This window comes from Callithrix jacchus, chromosome 4 (genome assembly GCF_049354715.1).
Source record: "Callithrix jacchus isolate 240 chromosome 4, calJac240_pri, whole genome shotgun sequence".
NCBI classification, from domain to species: Eukaryota; Metazoa; Chordata; class Mammalia; order Primates; family Cebidae; genus Callithrix; species Callithrix jacchus.
In genome coordinates, this window is record NC_133505.1 from 145,758,239 (window position 1) to 145,778,983 (window position 20,745).

The window sequence follows — 20,745 nt, forward strand, 5'->3', positions numbered from 1 at the left end:
GAATGGCCTCATTCAGGTACCACCAAGTCTGCAAATGCTTCTAAAGCCACACAGCTGCTACTCTCAAACTTTCAAATGCCCACCTAACTCTGCTGCCCAGAAGGAATGAACATGGCATCATATGGCACATCCAAAATCCACCACATTATCTTCTCCCCAAACCCCCCACCCTGCCCTCTGCTTCTTTATTTCCATGTTAATGGCATCACCATTCTGCAGGCTCAAAACCTCAGAATCATTCTTTGAGTCCTCTAGCGGTAAACTCACTTTAAGAGAGCAAACCCCCAAATTAATTATCCAGTAACAGGACAAAAGAAAAGGCTTACGGACAGAATCAAACAGTTGGGAAAGCATTATCAAGTTCACACAAAAAGAACAACAAAAAGGTATAAAGCTAGGTTTGAAGAACAACAGATAATTTTCTCTAGTACTAAAGCCAAGATTCTACGAATTCTGAGTTTTCTCATATACAGCAGAGCTTGTGTGAGGGAAACTTATTTGATCACCTTCTAAAAACCAGGCACTATCAGTTTGGTATTATTAAAACTTCAGAAATGGCTGAGGTGGGTGGACTGCCTGAGGTCAGGAGTTCGAGACCAGCCTGGCCAACATGGTGAAACGCTGTCTCTACTAAAAAATATAAAAATTAGCAGGGTGCAGTGGCAGGTGCCTGTAATCCCAGCTACTTGGAAGGCTGAGTGAGGAGAATCGCTAGAACCCGGGAAGTGGAGATTGCAGTGAGCCGAGATTGCGCTATTGCACTCCAGCCTAGGAAACAGAGCAAGACTCTGTCTCAAAAAAAAAAAAAAAAAAAAAAAAAAACTACTTCAGAAATGATACTAGCTTCAGTTTACAGCTGCGGAACTCAAGAGAGGTTAAGTACATGCAAACGGTGAGAAATTAATATGCAGCAACTGGAGATTCAAAATCTGGAACTGTCATATTCTATCTATGCTATTTTGACTAAACTCAATACTTGCTGACACAGAAAATTACTAGGGTGTTGTAATTACTTCTCTATGAAATATAATAAAGTGCTTTAGAAAAAATATGTATTATTCTAAATCAGCTGTTAATAATATACAATATCAATAAACACTCTGAAGACAAACCTCTGATCCTTCTAGTCACAAATGAGATACCAAGAAAAACTAGTATACTCTTAAGTTTCTAGACAATGATTTCTTGTTTCAAGGATATAGCTATTTCTATTTCCACATATCACATTATATATAACCCATGGGCAAAAAGCAGCAATAATCACTCTATACAACCTTTTTTTTTTCTCCAAAGGAACATGCTATTATAATTGTAAAGACTGTCCCAACATCTAGCTACTTAGGCAAACCCAGATTGACTACAGCTATTTCAAAATACAAAGACAGCAAATCAGTCCCTTTAAGTAACATGAGAATAGCCCACAAAAAGATTTATGATAGTGACAGTGATTATTCCAGTGGACAAAGCAACCCAAAATAGTCCTGTAGATTGAAAATGCTATTTCGTTAAAATTATTATTTGTCAGGCAAGACCACTTCAAACTCGCATTATTTTCTAAGGTATTATATTTCTTTAATTTCCCATAATGTTAATTAAGATATCTGAGTTAAGTGTACATAAATTCAGCATACCACCCAAGGTCAGTAGATGGAAACTGGTCTTCATTCTAAATCATATTATTTTTAGCCCCTTCTAAGGTCAACAAATAATGTACTTGTAAAATAAGTTAACAGATATAAAGTATGCAGAGCAGCCCCCTTCACACAGAACAGTGAATAAACGTTAGCCTGATTCTTCATGTAAATATAGTCAGTTCTAATAGTCAGTTCTAATGAATCCTGGAAAACGAGATCTAGGAATCTCCTCTACACATAAAAATCTATCATTATATCATCTTTCAAAACTTAAGTCCCTTATCATATGCCAGATTACATTATGTTGAAGTTTTGTAATTAAACTGTATAAGCAGTACACAGTCCATTCTGTACCACTCTCAACCTTTACATTCTCCAAGATGACTATTTTATAATTTTTAATTTGTAGCTCTGAGGTATAATTTATACACCATAAAATTCAACCATGGTACATGTACAATTCATTGACTTTTAAGAAAATTATAGAGTGTATAGAGCACTATCACTACAATCTAATTTCAGAATTTTTTCTAAGACCCAAGCATTTTCCTCCAGACCCGTTTCTCTTGCTTTGGCCTCAGGCATCCACTAATCTGCTGTGTCTATAGTCCATATAAATGTAACCACACAATACATACTCTTTTGTATTTGGTTTGACTGTTAGCATGTTGTTATTACAGATAAGGTCTTGCTCTGTCACACAGGCTGGAGTGCAGTGGCATGAGCCCAGCTCACTGCCGCCTCAAACACCTGGGCTTAAGCTATCCTCTTTCCTCGGCATTCCAAGAGTAGCTGGAACTGTATGCAGGTGCCATCACACTCAGCTAATTTTATTAATTAATTTTATGAGATGGGGTCTTGCTATGTTGCCCAGAGCCATGTTTTTGACATTGATGTTTGTTCCAACATTTATCACTAATTTGTTCCTTTTTATTGCAGGACAGTATTCCATATTTTATATATTCAAATACCATTTGATGGATATTTGAATTGCCTTTCAGTTTTTGACTATTACGAATAACACTAACAGACATATACATACCATTCTTTATTTGTACACGTATTTTCATTTCTCTTGGGCAGATTCCTAAAAGTGGAAATACCAAATTTATGCTTAACTTTTTGTAATTTTTTTTTTTTTTTTGTCTTTTTAGTAGAGACGAGGTTTCACCATTTGGGCCAGGCTGGTCTCAAACTCCTGACCTCGTGATCCACCCACCTCAGCCTCCCAAAGAGCTGGTATTACAGGCGTGAGCCACCTCGCCCTAACTTTTTTTTTTTTTTTTTTTTGAGACGGAGTTTCACTCTTGTTGCCCAGGCTGGAGTGCAATGGCGCGATCTCAGCTCACCGCAACCTCCGCCTCCTGGGTTCAGGCAATTCTCCTGCCTCAGCCTCCTGAGTAGCTGGGATTACAGGTGTGCACCACCATGCCCAGCTAATTTTTGTATTTTTAATAGAGACGGGGTTTCACCATGTTGACCAGGGTGGTCTCGATCTCTTGACCTCGTGATCCACCCGCCTCAGCCTCCCAAAGTGCTAGGATTACAGGCGTGAGCCACCGCGCCCGGCCCCTAACTTTTTAAGAAAAAGCCAAACTGCTTTCCATAGTGGCTGTGCCATTTACATTCCCGAGAGAAGTGCCTAAGCGTTCCAGTTTCTCAACAATGTAAATACTAGGTATTGTCAGTCTTTTAAAATATAGCCATTCTGATCAGTGTGTGATAGTGTATCACTGTGATTTAATTTGCATTTCCCTAATAACTAATGATGTTGACATCTTTCATATAGCTTATTGGTCATTCTTATTACTGTATTTGGTGAAATACCTATTTAACGGCTTAAGACTAAGAATGAGCTTTTGCCTATTCTTAATTTTTTTTCCCTTTTTAAGTAAGTGTAAGATTTTTAAAATGTATTCTAAAGACCTTTACCACATTAATAATATGAAAATATTTCTCCCCAGTCTGTGGCTTTTCTTTTCACACTTTCTTAAGTATCCTCTGAAGTGTAAAAGTTTTTTAAATGTTTAATAAAGTCCAATTACTTCTTTCTTTTCTTTCTTTTTTTTTTTTTGAGACATGGTCTCACTGTGCTGCCCAGGCTGGAGTCCATTGGTGCAATGTCAGGTCTCTCTAACCTCTGTCTCCCAGGCTTAGGCCATCTTCCTGCCTCAGCCTCCCAAGTAGCTGGGACCACAGGGGCACACCACCACACACAGCTAATTTATTTCTTTTTTTTTTTTTTTACAGGCAGGGGTCTCCCTATATTGCCCAGACTGGTCTCAAACTCCTGGGCTCAAGTGATCTGCCTGCCTCGACCTCACAAAGTGCTAGGATTACAGGCATAAGTCACTGTGCCCAGCCCTGTTTTGTAGTTTTTAACATAAAAATCTTGGTGAATCTTAAGTTTATTCCTAAGTATGTTAAGCCTCTTTGAAGCTAACGTTGAATGTATTTTTTCTTACTTTCATATTAAGATTTTTACATCACTACTAAACTGTTAATCTTGCCTCAATTTGTAGGGAAAAATAAAAGCCATTAGCCCAGAACATCCTCCCACTAAATCTATATTCTGCCCACTAAATCTATATTCCTACTTGCCTCTGTAACCATGTTCTTTATTCCCTATTGTTAAAACTGTTCAATCAAAGGACTCTGTGCAGTCAGGATCCTGACCATTCCTGCTTTCTCAAGGACTTCTTATCTCCCTTCCTTATCTTAGCAATCCTAACAACTAAAATCATTTTGCAGAATGTCTCACACTCAAAAAGAAACGAAAATATTTTCTTTATATTCCCATACACCTGTAGCTTCCACACTGTACTATTCCCCTTCATAGGCAAACTTCTTTACAAGCTATCTGTATACCCTATCTCTCATTCCTCAGCCACCATTTATCCCTAAAACCACTCAAATCTGGCATCCATCTACACTAGGCCATGAAACTGGCTCACTGAAGTTACTAATAAACTCCAGGCTGCCAAATCCAATGGCCACATTCCTGCCCACATCTTCTCAGCCACTCAGTGAAACTCAATACAGTTGACTACCCCCGCCTTGAAATACTTGCATTATTTGGCATCTACAACATAATACTGTACATTACACATTCCCAATTTGTACTACTCTGGCTGTTGGCTTCTTAGCCTTCTTCCAAGAGGCCTTCCAGTTTAACCAACTTAAGAAATGCTCAGCATTCCTAAGGATTCCAACTCTAGCCAATCTTTCATCTTTATAATCTCTTCTTCAATTATTTCATTTATTTTCATTACCTTAAATATCACTAATATAGTGATAATCTTCAAAATGACATCTCTAAGCCAAGTATCTGAATCCCTCAAGACTTACAGATCTCTCTAACAGGCCTACCTGACAATCTCACAGGCTTCTGAGAACTAAGACAGACAAAAGGTGAAAAAATTCCTGAATTCACCCTTACCCCTCCCACCGAAACAATATCCCCAAAATTCATTCCTCTACCAACCATCCAATAGTGGCAACTTTCAGCAACATCCTTGAGTTCTTTCCCCTCCCTTACGTTCCATATCCGACCCATTACTATGCCTTCCTATTTCTACCACCTCAAAACATTCTCAGGTACGTCCACTGCTCTCAATCCTACTGCCACCTTGTTAATCTAATCCACTGCTGTCTCCTGCCTTGAGTGCTGTATACCCACTGGCCTATCTGCTTCTACTTGCTCCCAGTATTCTTTTTGCTGATATATCATTCAGGGTGATCTTTAAAAATATAATTCAGGTGATACTACATCCTCAAATAAAAAATTTTAGTATATTTCCACTAAAATCCAAATTCCTTAGCACTGAGTACAAGGGCCTGCCTTATGCAGTCCCTGCCATTCTCCCCTCTTGTCCATTTTTCAGTTCCTTAAACACAATGCGCTCTTCAGAGCCTCAGGTCCTTCCCAGTTCTCTCTATATGAAACATCTTATTCCTCCCCAACCCCCATCCAGGCCTCCTCTAGGTCCCCACTATCTCCTCACCCAATAATTCTCTATTATTGTACACAGTTCTTTTTCTTTCTCTTTCCTTTTTGGAGACTCACTCTGTTGCCCAGGCTAGAGTGTAGTGGCACTACTATGTCTCACTGCAGCCTTGATTTCCCAGGCTCAAGTGATCCTCCTGTTTCTCGAGTAGCTGAGACTACGAGTGTGGGCCACCATACCTGGCCAGTTCTTTCTGACACTGGCACAAGTCAGAGAAGATGTCTTGATCCTTCACCACTGTATATATCCCCAATACAAAGAACAGCCACAAGGAAGTCTTTGTTGAAAGTATTTAAAACTAATTTAAGACAGAGAAATGTTTAGAATTTCACAGGTCAGCATGCTCTTCCTTAAAACTGAACTAATGCAGAAGTCCATAAGATAGGCTTGACTCAATCAGGGGAAGGCTAGAGACCACAAATTAAGTGCAAAATTCTGTGGAATTATGTTTTCTTAGCAGATGTCCAGTATGTGCACCAGAATCTCAAAAGAATCAACAACCCAAAAGAGACAGACTAATAAATTCTTCATTATTTAATGAGACAGACCCCAAATTCAACACATGGCTAATTCTTGAAACAAAATGAAGAAGAAATGTATTTTTAATTTTAAAAAGCCTTAGTCTTAGAATTTATCAAATCTCAATGAAATGTGGTATATGGTTTAACTTCCATTAGAAAAATCTCTTACACAGAGGGAAAAGATGAGTGAAGATGCATCTATAACAGAAAAGGTTACAGAAAATAAAACATATATAAGAGAAAACATCAGAAATGACAAGTCTTATCGCCCATCCCAAATTCTCATGGCCTTGAAGAACTAAGCACCCATGGATTTATGACCTTTTCATCAGTTTCCTCTTGTATATATCTCTTCTTTAGGCTCCTCAAAGAATGTAAAATACTCCAGTTCCAGTGTCAAGATAGTGGAGCTATTAACCACAAGACTGTGCTACTTTTTAAGGGTTGTGGCTGGAATAGATTAGCTACTCCTACAAAAAGATACTCTCGTTTGAGTCAGAAATCATGAAAACCCAATCCCATAGCAAAATCAGACATTCTGTGATTTGTTCAGGGTCACAAAGTTAGCGAACGCCAGGACTGAAACTTGCCTCCCACAGTTAGTGCTCTTCATACCAGCTTCTCGTGCTCTCGTGTCACGCCATCAAATGTTTGGCATGAATTCCCAATACACTAAAACTCTAACTCTGGGCTATTGATTAATCAAATAAACAAAATGACTAAAACTAGCATAAGAAACTCAAGAAGACAGAAATTTTATAAGTAAATAAATAGGACACTACAGAAAGACATTAACTGTGACTTCTTTCACGAACAGTATCTTTTTCAACTGTGTATAGATAAGTGATTAATGCAAGATTATTTCTGTAGTTCATTACAATTATTTTAGTGACTCAGAAATCACAATAAAAACCACTACTCTAGAATAACAAACCTGAGATTAATTAAGTTTATAGCTTTCAACACACAAATGAGTCCTGCTTTCCTATTTTTAAACTTAACACTAATGCCAGATCTTGTAATTGATTTAAACAAGTTTTGAGAGAAAAACAAAATGCTTTGTTTCACTGTAGTTGCTTTTCCTCATTAAATTTATGTGTGTTATTCAAATATTCTACCAAGATATTGCTCAACACAAATGATTTAAAGATTTTCAGCTTCATTAATAGGGTACATTGCTTACAAACCTAAATGAAAGAACAGTTAGTACTAGAACTTTTTTATTAACCTATTATGCATTCAAAGTCTGTATGAAGTGTTCAGAGATTTCCCAAAACAGAAATATCTGTTCGGTGAAAGCTAAGAAAACATTCTGATCCGTGTGGTAAAGAGTATATCTTTCCTAATCTTCAAAAAATAAAACAAACTGCCTCACGAAGAGCTGACTATTAAGCCACAATACTGAATATTTTCTTGCTCAGCAGATAGCAAAATTCCTCGTGATTAAATCCTAGGAGCCAGATTTTTCTCCCCCTAGTCTTGTTCTTATGTGGCATGGAGAAAATTTTACAAAGCATCCACTTCTTCACTTTGTCTGTTGACATTCTGTCTTCAAAAACAGACTCGGAAGAGATTTTCCTCTGCTATTCCAAAGCAAGCGTAATGGAACACACCTTAAAATCTGACAGTTGTAATAAAGAAAAATTGTATCTGTGTGTGCCCTGGATACCAACTACAAGAAATATCCCTCTTTCTCTGGAGTGGCTGTGTTTCAGGGCATCATCATACATTAAACTACTTACTATGCAAAGGAGGAAGTTGATACATAACTCAAAATCAAATATTCTAAAATCCCTACTGTTCATAAGAACTATGGGCAAGTCAAAATCAGACCAATTAAATTTTATTCCTCGACTGGCCCCTCAACCACATGAACAGTGAAGGTAAGAGCTGGGACGGGAGAGATGCGAACTATTCACAAATTATTTTTAACTTCTCTGCTATCAAGATCTTAGTTAATAAACAAGAATAATACCCATTTCACAAGGTTGTTGCAAGGATCAAATGAGTTCTTCCATAAAAATGATTTGCCTGGTCAAAGGAACATGATAGGCTACTATGCCCAAAACCAAACTCTTCATTTTCTCTTTAAAAAAGTAAGCCCTCGGGCCAGGCACGGTGGCTCATGCCTGCAATCCCAGCACTTTGGGAGGCTGAGGTGGGCAGATCGAAAGGTCAGGAAATCGAGAGTATCCTGGCCAACATGGTGAAACCCTATCTCTACTTAAAATACAAAAATTAGTCACCCGTGGTGGTGGCACTTGTAGTCCCAGCTACTCAGGAGGCTGAGGCAGGAGAATGGCTTGAACCCGGGAGGCACAGGCTGCAGTGAGCTGAGATCACAACACTGCACTCCAACCTGGGTGACAGAGTGAGACTCTGTCTCAAAGAAACAAACAAAAAGTAAGTCCTTTTCCTGCCCCTTTTCTAATTATGAGTGGTGTCCAACAAAGAGTAATCCTTGCCCCATTATACTCTCACCAAAACGCTGCCAAGTAACCCAGGCCTATCAAGTTTACCTTCATAATTTCTACCATATCTCTTTTTTGGGGGGCAGGTGGGGGACGGAGAACCAGAGTTTTGCTCTGTCACCCAGGATGGAGTGCAGTGGCATGATCTCGATTCACTGCAACTTCCTCCTCCCAGGTTCTAATTGATTCTCTTGTCTCAGCCTCCGGAGTAGCTGAGATTACAGGCATGTGCTGTCACACCCAACCCATATCTCATTTTTTGTCCCACTGCCACCACTATAGTCCAGGTTAGGGTTTCTCAGTCTCAGCGCATCTTGGGCACATAATTCTTGTGGAAGTTGTCCTGTGCACTGCAGGGTATTTAGCAGCATTTCTGGCCGCTACTCACTAGATGCCAGTAAAATCACTCTCTCCCCCCTGGTTATGACAACCAAAAATGTCTCTAGACACTGCCAAATGCCACTTCTCCATTGTCACCCTCATTCCCATGTTTTAGTACCACTGGCCCAGTTTCTCACTTCATATCTGCCATACAAAATCAGCCCCCAAGTTAAGACTACAGTTTTATTCCTCTAACTCCTGTGGCCCTGACAAAGGACTCCTAAAGCACTGCCTTATGAGTCATTTCTCTGAAATCTACTACTCCCTGTTACTTTCATAATTAGTTCAAAGCTCTCCATCCAACCTAGATAATCTGGCCACAATTAAACATTATTCCACAAAGCACCTGATACAGTGGCTACCCAGCAGTCCTTCAATAACATATCCAGTCTCTCCCTTTCTGATCTACTGCTGTCATCCTGGTTAGATGTCCACGACTTAGTATCCAATCCAAATCACTGAATGAGTCTCCTTCCCTACCCTCTCTGCCACTTGAACATTTTTCAATGGGTCTCCGTTGCCTGCTGAAATATCTTATCTGCTGCCCTTCTTCAGGTCTTTCCTAATATGGCCTCTTTCTAGTTCTATGTTCCGTTATCTTGAAAACATTAGTCCTTGAAAAGGCTCCTATATGGTCCACTTTTTTTCTCTGCTTGGAAGCCGTCATAAATCCACTCCCCTCACTCCACCCTAATTTAAAGTCCATTTCAATTAAGTCAAAAAGCCTTTCTTGATCATACCTCTTTTGTATTTACATAACACTTGGCACCTCTCCTATGGCATACAATCTACCTTATGATATACATGAGTACTCCTATAATTGACACAAGATCCTTAAGAGCTTCTTACTCCTCTTCTGATGCCTGCAATGCCTAGCCCAGTGTTAAGCAGAGCACGCAGCATTAGATATGAGTTGCCTCAAATGTTTCCTGTTTAGAAAGCAATAGAGGATTGTGTTTTCAGACAATCCCAAACTGCCTTAAGGGAATTAAGCACATATTCTCCTTTTGTCTCTTATTTATATATCTTAGACCAATTTTTAAGTAAACTGCCTTCAAGATATCTAAATTGGCCGAGTACGGTGGCTCACACCTGTTATCCCAGCATTTTGGGAGGCCAAGGCGGGCAGATTACCTAAGGTCGGGAGGTACACCAGCCTAACCAACATGAAGAAACCCTGTCTCTACTAAAAATACAAAATTAGCCGGGCGTAGTGGTAGGTGCCTGTAATCCCAGGTACTCAGGAGGCTGAGGCAGAATTGCTGGAACCCAGGAGGCAGAGAGGTTGCAGTGAGCTGAGATCGCGCCATTGCATTCCAGTCTGAGCAACAAGAGTGAAACTCCATCTCAAAAAAAAAAAAAAAAAAGATACCTAGATTGCTATTTAGTACACATTACTGTAAGAGTTCTGTTTCTGGGAGTCCCAGCAGCTTCTAACTTGTAGCTAAACCCTGAATATTTAAGTTCTTTATGCCAAAAGACAATAGAAATTTATTTTTTGAATGTTAGTAAAATTGAGGAAAACATAAAAATAACTTGCATTGGATTAAACATGTTTGAAGTAAAGATTCATTAATGCTTATGTGTCTGTCCTAAAAATTACATTTAAAGTTCTAAAGTCTTCTTATATCATTAAAAAGATTGTCAGTTTTATTTCAACTCTTTCTCACCTCAAAGACAAACCAAAATAGAACAGAGAAGACTTTTCCTTAATTTTATTTAGATCTTAACTTGAAGGTACGTTTTGTTACTTCTTCAAAAGGAGCAAAAAAAGAGTATCACTAATGAGCATGTTCCGACCAGATCTTTAAGTCCTACCCCAAAGCTATATACGAGGCAGCCCACACCACCAGCACCCTTCTTTAGCTACAAACTCTGTTTTGTATGTCCCTGAGCTAAGAATGGTTTCACATTTTTGTGTTTTGTAAACACAAAAACAAAGGAAAATACGCAACAGAGAGCATATACAGCCAGCAAAGCCTGAAATATTTACTATCTGTCTCTTTCCAACAGGATGAATTTGGGACTCCTCGTTGCCCTTCACTGGCACATAGACACCCACCTTTCCTCCCAAGGTTTTAAAAAAGCAATATAAAACACAAGAGCGTGTAAAAAGATCGAACTCGTTGAACTCAGTCATAGTTTATGCAGACGTAACTCCTAACAGAGGTCCATGTGTGGACATTTTCATATTCACCAAATTCTTGTTAGAAGAAACTTGCCTTCATTCTGTAGATGAACATACTTAGGCTTGAAGAGGGAAAGTGCCTGATCCCAAGTGACACTGCTGGTTTACAGCAGAGTAGGGTCAAGGATTCAGCCCTCAAAGCCCTGGTCCAATGCTCTGCAATCCACTGCATAGGCTGTTATGTGTGCCTTTAAGTTTTGGAGATGTGGATAACTAGCTTGGATCAGTATAAAAGATGAAAGCTTAAAACCTGTTCCCAATACGCTGTTTAGATAGACTCCTACTAGCAGCCATGAATCATTAAACAGAGTAGCATTAATGCTCACCATATACATGAGATAAGAACTTCTAGGAAGTCTTCTGTTTTAAAAGAAGATATGATAAAGAAGGCTTGAAACCGATAGGGCTTGCTCCTCCAGGGCTTTAGATTCGGGCAAACACGCACGTTTGCCTTCCAGCTGTTCAATGCTCATCGCCCAACCCAAATCCACAAGTTCCACAAATGCTTTCGAATGACCGGTGAAAAACACTGTTCAGTCTCATTTCACACACACGTTCTATAAAAAATTACAAGTTCCTGGGTTCTACTTGTAAAACTACTAACCAGTTCACATTTTTTAAAATGTCCCTACGAATTTTGCTTCTTTTCAGGAAAAAAAAAAAAAAAGAAAAAAAACCTGCTTCTTCGATTCCTAAATCTATAAAACTCACTTTATCGCGTCTTCTCGGTTAATTCAAGAATTAAAAAAAAAAAATTTTTGCCCATACTGATAACTTCACTACTCTGCAGGATCCCAAGAGCTCTGTGTATACCAGGTTCTAGAATTCATACACATTAACAACGTAAGATCCTTCACATGAGGTAGCTCTTGCAGGGTAGAGCACGGATGCTCAGGGTGGTGGGGGATGCCGGCTGAAGCTCCTCAGACCCCCACCACAGGAGCTCCGTCCTCTAAAAGCGACCCCCTCCCCTCGCCCGCGGCGCGAGTCCAGGCCGCCCCGGCACCTGCGGCCCGGGCCCGCAGCGGGGACCCCGGGGAACCAGCCCCGCGCCGGGCCCCAAGGAGTCGGCTCCCACTCCCACTCCCACTCCCGGAGGCCGGCTACTGCAGGCCTGAGCCGCCCGCCGACCCCGGACGCGGCGTTACCTGGAGGACCACGTCGTTGGGCAGCTGCGCGGCCCGGAACAGCTCCAGCACCCGCCCGTTGACCACCACCTTCTTGGTGCTCTCAATGTCGCAGTAGGAGAAGAGATCTGAATAGTATTTCTGCTCCGCATCGCTCAGCGTTAAGCCTTCCATCTTCGCCTCCGGCTCACGGCCACCCCGCCCCGCATACACTACCAGGGGCCCGGCCCCAGGACGCTGGGCCGGTGGGGGCTGTGCGTGGCCCGGCCTCCTCCTCGCTTCCCGAAGCCGTCGGCCCGGGCCTCACACGCGCCAGGTGCGCCCGAGCAACAGGGCCAAGAGGTCGCGAGGAGAGGGCCCCGCCGAGCTCCGCGCGCCGCCGCCTGCGAGGCCCGGCGCAGTCCTGGGGTCCGCGCGGAGTGCGGCGGCGGCGGCGGCTGCGGCTGCGGCTGCGGCTCAGGCCCCAGCCCCGGCCCCGGCGGCGGCCGCCGGGAGGGTGGAGAAAGAGGCGGGGGCCGCGGAGGCGCGAGGCACTGGCGGACTCCGCCCCCGCCGCGGGTTCGAGTCTCCCCGGCTCCCCGCCGCGTCCCCCAGACTTCCCGCCTCAGCTTCCCCTTCTGTCCACGCCTCCGGAGCGGCAGCGCTTCCCGGAAAGTTCCCGGGTTTGAACCTAAAGTTTCGGAGGCTCTGGGCTGAGCGTGGCCGCCGCTCCGCCTCCTTCCGCCGCCATTTACAGCGCCCCGGCCCGGCCCTGACGCGCTCGCACCAACAGTGACAGCGGCGGCCGCGCTCCAGACCCGGATGTGAGGCCGGGAGGAGAGAGCGCGAGAGGGAGAGAGAAACACCCACCGGGCTGGCTTGGCCGCTCCCGGGAGAGGGAGGGGGCCGCAGCGCCCCCTGGTGGCCGGCGCCCGACGACGGGATGACCGCGCCGCCCTCTGCGCGAAGACCTGGGCAGCAAGACCCCCGGAAAGCGGGGTGCAGCGGGGAACAGCCAGCCAGCAGCTCACTAACACCGAGATAACTTAGATACATACGGGTTGCAGTTTTTGTGTTTCGCAGTTTCTGGTCCTAAGAGTCTAAAACAAATATTGGATTGAAAGGGGAGCCTTGTTCAGGTTATTACCATTCTATCTGTACCTTTTTGGTGTCAGGTGTGACTGAAGGTAAATGCAGTATTTCCACCTGCTCTGGAAGGCTCTGGACATCCAGTCTATCCGGGAACCCTCCACGCAGAGACATCAACTTTGATGCCTCATCTCATTCGTGCTTCAAGCCTACTTACCTCTGACACAAAATTCGCTGAGTAGAGGGGAAAATTGGCAAAGTTGTCCTCTTTGTTCACAAAGTCATTCTGGTCACGAAACTTAACACTACGCTTTTTTTTTTTTTTTTGAGACGGAGTCTCGCTCTGTCGCCAGGCTGGAGTGCAGTGGCACGATCTCAGCTCACGGCAACCTCTGCCTCCCAGGTTCAAGCGATTCTCCTACTTAGCCTCCCGTGTAGCTGGGACTACAGGCGCCCGCCACCACGCCTGGCTAATTTTTTGTATTTTTAGTAAAGACGGGATTTCACCGTGTTAGCCAGAATGGTCTCTATCTCCTGACCTCGTGATCTCCCCGCCTCGGTCTCCCAAAGTGCTGGGATTACAGGTGAGAGACACCGCGCCCGGGCAATACTTTACATTTATATCATCAACTCTATCAACTTATGTAGGCCCAGGCTGCCCACAGGGGCTACCATCCCTTATTTCCTCCTTTATGAAAATCATGGAGTGGCACTCTTAATCTACACTTGTCTCAGACAGGGGGTTTTTAAGCTATTTCAAGTAGAATATCTACTCCCGGCGCGGTGGCTCACGCCTGTAATCACAGCACTTTAGGAGTCTGAGGTGAGCGAATCACGAGATCAGGAGATCGAGACCATCCTGGCTAACACAGTGAAACCCCGTTTCTACTAAAAATACGAAAATTAGCCGGGCGTGGTGGCGCACACCTACAGTCCCAGCTGCTCTGGAGGCTGAGGGAGGAGAATCGCTTGAACCCAGGAGGTGGAGGTTGCAGTGAGCAGAGGAAGTCCCACTGCACTCCAACCTTGGTGACAGAGCAAGACTCAGTCTCAAATAATAATAATAATAATAATAATAGTAATAATATATACCTTAAGAATTTACACTTAGCAAATATCAAATATTTCAAAGACAGTAGCTAAGGCAGAATTACACAGATTTTTGGTTCTTATTTTGTCTTCTACAAGTTGTTTTCCAGAGTGCGGTTCCTATAGACGGCACATGTGAGGACATTATTATAGGTAATAGCAAATTTAAAGAGCACTGAAAACCCAAAGACTTTTTTGTAACCTTTTGGAAGTAAAACCTGCCCTGCCTCATTTGGAGGCAAAATCTAAGCTAAGCTTTCATGAAGCTATTTCTAGTCTTTGTGGATGCTGCTTAGTGTCAATATTTATTCATTTCACTCCAGGCCTTCACAGAATGTTAATATGTGCACAGTCACAGGCAATGTATTATCTATTTTTAAAAAAGATAAGAGATTGTGGACCTGTCAATATCTTCTGACCTGACTAGTAGCATTTGATAAAGGTAAGTATACACTATCCATTAAGCTTATTTTCCATCTCTAAGACTTTCAGTTTGCTACAGCCAGCCCCTCATATGTCCTTTTAGGGTACCTGCAGGAAGTGATCAGAGCCCTCCAGACAGCTGCCTTCCAAAGTTGTAAACGGGAAGAGCACAGTGAGGTAGGGACTGGCTCACAACTGTCTTTGCATCTTTTTCTCTGCCACCGTTGCTAGGCCTTGCAGCTCTTGTCTGCCCCAGGGCCTTTGCTTCCACCATCTAAAATAGTTCTTCCACAAACCATGGCATAGTGTATTCACTCACATGATTTCAGGTCCCTGTTCATGTGTCACCTCCTAAGAGCAGCCTTCCTGCAACAGCTGCTCTAAAATAGTCCCACCACATATTAGCCCCTTATCTGAATTCTTTTTTTTTTCTTTTGAGGCAGGGTCCCCCACTGTCACCCAGGCTGGAGTGCAGTGGCATAATCTTGGCTCACTGTAGCCTCAACCTCCCAGGCTCAGGTGATTCTCCCACCTCAGTCTCCCAGGTAGTTGGGACCACAGCTGCTCTAAAATAGTCCCACCACACATTAGCCCCTTATCTGAATTTTTTTTTTTTCTTTTGAGGCAGGGTCCCCCACTGTCACCCAGGCTGGAGTGCAGTGGCATAATCTTGGCTCACTGTAGCTGCAACCTCCCAGGCTCAGGTGATTCTCCCACCTCAGTCTCCCAGGTAGTTGGGACCATAGGCCCAGGCCACCATGCCTAGCTAAATTGTGTGTGTGTGTGTTTTTTGTAGAGACAGAGTTTTGCCATGTTGCCCAGGCTGGTCTCGAACTCTTGGGCTCACCCACCTCAGCCTCCCAAAGTGCTGAGATTACAGGCATGAGCCACCACACCCAGCCTGAATTCTTTTTCTTTATAACACTTCTCACTACCTGACATTACATATATGTCTGTTACATTTCTAATAACTATTGAATACTTCCTAAGTTTCAGGCATTGTTCTAAAACTTTATGCTAATTACCACATTAATCACAACCCTATTAAGTAGGTACTATTAGGTTGTTTTCTTTGACAGATTAGGAAACTGAGGCAAAATGGGTTAAATATTATGTAAGTCATGTTGCTATTAAATATCCGTATCTGGGATTCAAACTCCAGGCTGTCTCAACTCTAAAATCACTACCCTATATTGCCTTTCTTATTTCCTTATTAAGTTTGTTATTAAGAAAATATTTCTTGGCCAGGCATGGTGGTTCGTGCCTGTATCCCAGCACTTTGGGAGGCCAAGGTGAATGGATTGCTTGAGCTCAGGAGTTCGAGACCAGGCTGGGTAAAATGGTGAAACATCATCTCCACCAAAAATACAAAAATAGCCAGATATGATGGTGTGTACCTGTGGTCCCAGCTGTTCGGAATGCTGAGATGGGAGGAGCACTGAAACCCAGGAAATAGAGGCTGCAGTGAGCAGTGAACATACCACTGAACTCCAACCTGGGTAACAGAGCAAGACTCTGTATCAAAGAAAAAGAAAAGAAAAGAAAAAGAGAAAGAAAAGAAAAGAGAAAGGAAGGAAGAGAGGGCAGGAGGGAGGGAGGGAGGGAAAATATTTCTTCATTGCCACAGTGCCAAACCCCAGTATGTGACTCATAATGTGTATCAACAATAATTTGTTGAATGAATGAAAGTGTGAATTTCAACATTGATGTGATAAGCCATTCAATACAGTTAGTCCTCAATTAATGTTATTGTTGATAAGTCCTTGAAAACTGATTTTAAGCAAAATAAGGTATTGTAACCAAGTAGTTTTGCTTCAAAACAAAACTTTTTTTCTTTTCTCCTTTCTTCCCAGCCTAAAGATGGAAACTTGAAACAAACTGTAGAAACCTTTTCTCTTTACTCTTAAACTATAGCCTTGAAGCATACTTTGCAACTCCACTCCCTTCCATTTCCCACAATGTACCCTTACCCAATACACATTCATCTAACTGTATGCTTCTTAAAAATTCCAGGGGCTAATTTAAAATTAACTAGGCACAAAGGCCCAGCTGCAGAATTGTCCCCCATTTAAAGATTGCCTCAAAATTGTTAATCTGCAGCCTGGCCACAGGTGAGCTGACACCAGCCTGTATGTTTAGGTGGACCATAACTCAAGATAGCCATTAAAGCAAGACTCACAGCCCCTGCTCTCTGCACAACTCCTGCACGTCTCCCATATCGAGCTTCCCTTTTTTAAACCTCTGCCTTCAGCCCAGACTTTTGAAACAGTTTCCAGAGGTGTAAGCTGACTATTTCCCCACTGCTAGCTTTGAAAAGTAAAGTAAAATCCCAACACTTTGGAAGACCTAGGTGGGCGGATCACCTGAGGTCAGGAGGAGTTCAAGACCAGCCTGGCCAACATGGCTAAACCCCATCTATACTAAAAATACCAAAAAAAATTTAGCCGGACATGGTAGTGTACGCCTGTAATCCCAGCTATTCAGGAGGCTCAGGCAGGGAATCGCTTGAACCTGGGAGGTGGAGGTCACAGCAAGCCGAGATTTCACCACAGCACTCCAGCCTGGGAAACAAAGCGAGACTTCATCTAAAAAAAAAATTACTCCTTGATATGGTTTGGCCGTGTCCTCCCCCAAATCTCATATTGAATTGTTTCCATAATTCCCACGTGTCGTGGGAAGAACCCGTTGGGAAGTAAGAGAATCATGGAGCAGTTACCCCTGCTGTTCTCCTGTTAGTGAGTTCTCGGGAGCTCTTAATGGTTTCTTAAAGGGGTTTTCCCCTTTTGCTCAGCAGTTCTCCTTACTGCCACCATGTGAAGAAGGACATGATTGCTTCCCCTTCTGCCAAGACTGTAAGTTTCCTGTGGCCTCCCCAGCCATAATGGGAGTCAATTAAACCTCTTTCCTTTATAAACTACCCAGTCTTGGGTATGTCTTTATTAGCAGCCTGAGAACAGACTAATACAATAAATTGGTACTGCAAAGAGTGGGGTGCTGCTGTAAAGATACCTGAAAATGTGGAAGTGACTTTGGAACTGGGTAACAGGATGAGGCTGGAAAAGTTTGGAGGATTCATAAGAAAGTAGGAAAATGTGGGAAAGTTTAGAACTTCCTAGATATTTGGAAGGCTAAGCACACTGATGTGGGAAAGTTTGGAACTTCCTAGAGACTTGTTGAATGGCTTTGATCAAAATGCTGACAGTAATCTGGACAATGAATTCCAGGCTGAGGTGGTCTCAGATGGAGGTGAAGAACTTTTTGGCAACTACAGTAAAGGTAACTCTTCCTATACAGAGAGACTTGTGGCATTTTGCCCCTGCCCTAGAGATTTGTGGAACTTTGAACGTGAGCTAGATGATTTATAAGCATCTGGCAGCAGAAATTTGTAAGTGGCAAAGTGTTCAAGAGGAAACAAAGCATAAAAGTTTGGAAAATTTGCAGCCTGATGATGCAATAGAAAAGAAAACCCCATTTCCTGGGAAGAAGTTTGCATATGTAACAAGGAGCTGAATGTTAATCACCAAGACAATGGGGAATATGTCTCCAGGGCATGAGAGAGATCTTTGCAGCAGCCCCTCTCATCACAGGCCCAGAAACCTAGGAGGAAAAAATGGTTTCACGGGCCAGGCCTAGGGCTCCCCTGCTGTGTGCAGCCTAGAAACTTGGTGCCTTGCGTCCCAGCCACTCTAGCCGTGGCTAGAAGAGGCCAAGGTACAGCTCGGGCTGTGGTTTCAGAGGGTGTAAAAACCAAACCTTGGCATCTTTCACATGGTGTTGAGCCTGCAGGTGCACAGAAGCCAAGAATTGAGGTTTGAAAACCTCTGCCTAAATTTCAGAGGGTGTATAGAAATGCCTGGATGTCCAGGCAGAATTTTGCTGCAGAGGTGATGCCCTCATGGAGAACCTCTGCTATGGCAATGCAGAAGGGAAATGTGGGGTGGGAGCCCCCACACAGAGACCCCACTGGGGCACTGTCTAAGGGAGCTGTGAGAAGACGGCCACCATCCTGCAGACCCCAGCATGGTAGATTCACTGACAGCTTGCACCATGTGCCTGGAAAAGCCACAGACACTCAATGCCAGCACATGAAAGCAGCCAGGAGGGGGGCTGGACCCTGCAAAGCCACAGGGCAGAGCTGCCCAAGACCATGGGAACTCACCTCTTGTATCAGCGTGACCTGGATGTGAGATGTGGAGTCAAAGGAGATCATTTTGGAGCTTTAAGATTTGACTGCTCTCCTGGATTTCGGACTTGCATGGGGCCTGTAGCCCCTTTGTTTTGGCCAATTTCTCTCATTTAGAATGACTATATTTAGCCAATGCCTGTACCCCCATTGTATCTAGGAAGTAACTAACTTGCTTTTGATTTTACAGGCTCATAGACAGAAGGTACTTGCCTTGCTTCAGATGTGACTTTGGACTGTGGACTTTTGGGTTAACACTGGAATGAGTTAAGACTTTGGGAGACTGTTGGAAAGACATGATTGTGTTTTGAAATGTAAAGACATGAGATTTGGGAGAGGCCAGCAATAGAATGATAAGGTTTGGCTGTGTCCCCACCCAAATCTAATCTAGAATTGTAGTTCTCATAATCCCCACATGTTGCCGGAGGGACCCTGTGGGAGGTAATTGAATCATGGGGGCAGTTACCTCCATGCTGTTCTTGTCATAGTGAGTTAGTTCTCGCAAGATCTAATGATTTTATAAAGTGGTTTTCCCCTTTGGCTTGGCACTTCTTGCTGCCACCGTGTGAAGAAAGACATGTATGTTTGCTTTCCCTTTTGCCATGACTGTAAGTTTCCTGAGGTCTCCCCAGCCATGCTAAACTGTGAATAAATTAAAGCTCTTTCCATTATTAATTACCCAGTCTTGGTTATGTCTTTATTAGCAGCATGAGAATGAACTAATACGCTCCTTATAACCTTCAGGTTCTCCTCAACACCAGCACATAGTGTATTCAAAAATATACTTTGAGCATCTTGTGCCAGTGTAAAACAAACTTCATAGTCTTGTCCTTGGGGATCATACAGTTCAGGGACCTTGTTGTCATTTTGTCCAAGGTACTTTGCTAGCACCCCTGATTCCTTCATGCACTCCTACCCCCTACCCGGGGCCAAATAACTGAATTGGCCACAACATGTGCATTATCAGATTTTGATAGGGACTCTTCCAGTGGTTCTATTGCTCTATGAGGCTTTCCTAATGTAACAGGACATGGATTAGTTTTCTCATTGACAACCAAGCCCAAGCTGAAGACCAAAAGTCATGAGAATCACACATTCCAAAGAAAAAAATAAAGTCAGACCCCTTTCCTTATGGGCTTACTAAGAAGCAATTGAATGAACCCTACTGCCAGCAACCACTGCCTCAGCCTGCAGACACACTTCCCTGCATGGAGGCAGAGTCCTAGACATCATCGATCTATGAGAAGCAATGTGTCTGTGTGAGAGCCCTCCAAACAAATATATCCTCCCCCATGGAAGCAGGAGCTCAAAAAGACAAGACGCCTGAAGAGGTGGAGGCTGCCTTCTCGGTTCCCAGATGAATACTGGGTGGGTTGAGTGGTAGAGGGCTTAACAGTTTCACAATGAATGAAAAATTTTTTCTATATCTGTCACTTAAATTTATATTTCCAAATATAAAGGAAAAGAAATACAATGTAACACATTGGCCCTTTGAGTTCAAGTCTAATTTCTTTCCTATACATTTTTAGTAATATCAGTTTTTAAAAGTGACATAATGAGAATGCTATTTTAATACAGGTGGTCTACAGTATATAGCTGCAGATTTTAAAATGCTGGTTTTCAGGCAAAACCAACTAGTTGGTTACTGTCATC

At 42.9% G+C, this 20,745-nt stretch overlaps 1 protein-coding gene across 33 annotated transcripts in view; it reads right to left on the minus strand.

Annotated features, from left to right (window-relative positions):
- REPS1 (RALBP1 associated Eps domain containing 1) overlaps positions 1-13,105 on the minus strand; it is a 77,563-nt gene extending 64,458 nt beyond the window's left edge. For all 33 annotated transcript variants that reach the window (XR_013534574.1, XR_013534573.1, XR_013534570.1 and 30 more), the window contains exon 1: positions 12,351-13,105. Coding sequence is in view for 18 of the 33 variants with exons in the window: in XM_078370187.1 (XP_078226313.1) it covers positions 12,351-12,503 (153 nt within the window). In the remaining 15 variants the exon portion in view is untranslated. The remainder of the gene's footprint in view (positions 1-12,350) is intronic.
- Between the last annotated feature and the right edge of the window lie 7,640 nt (positions 13,106-20,745).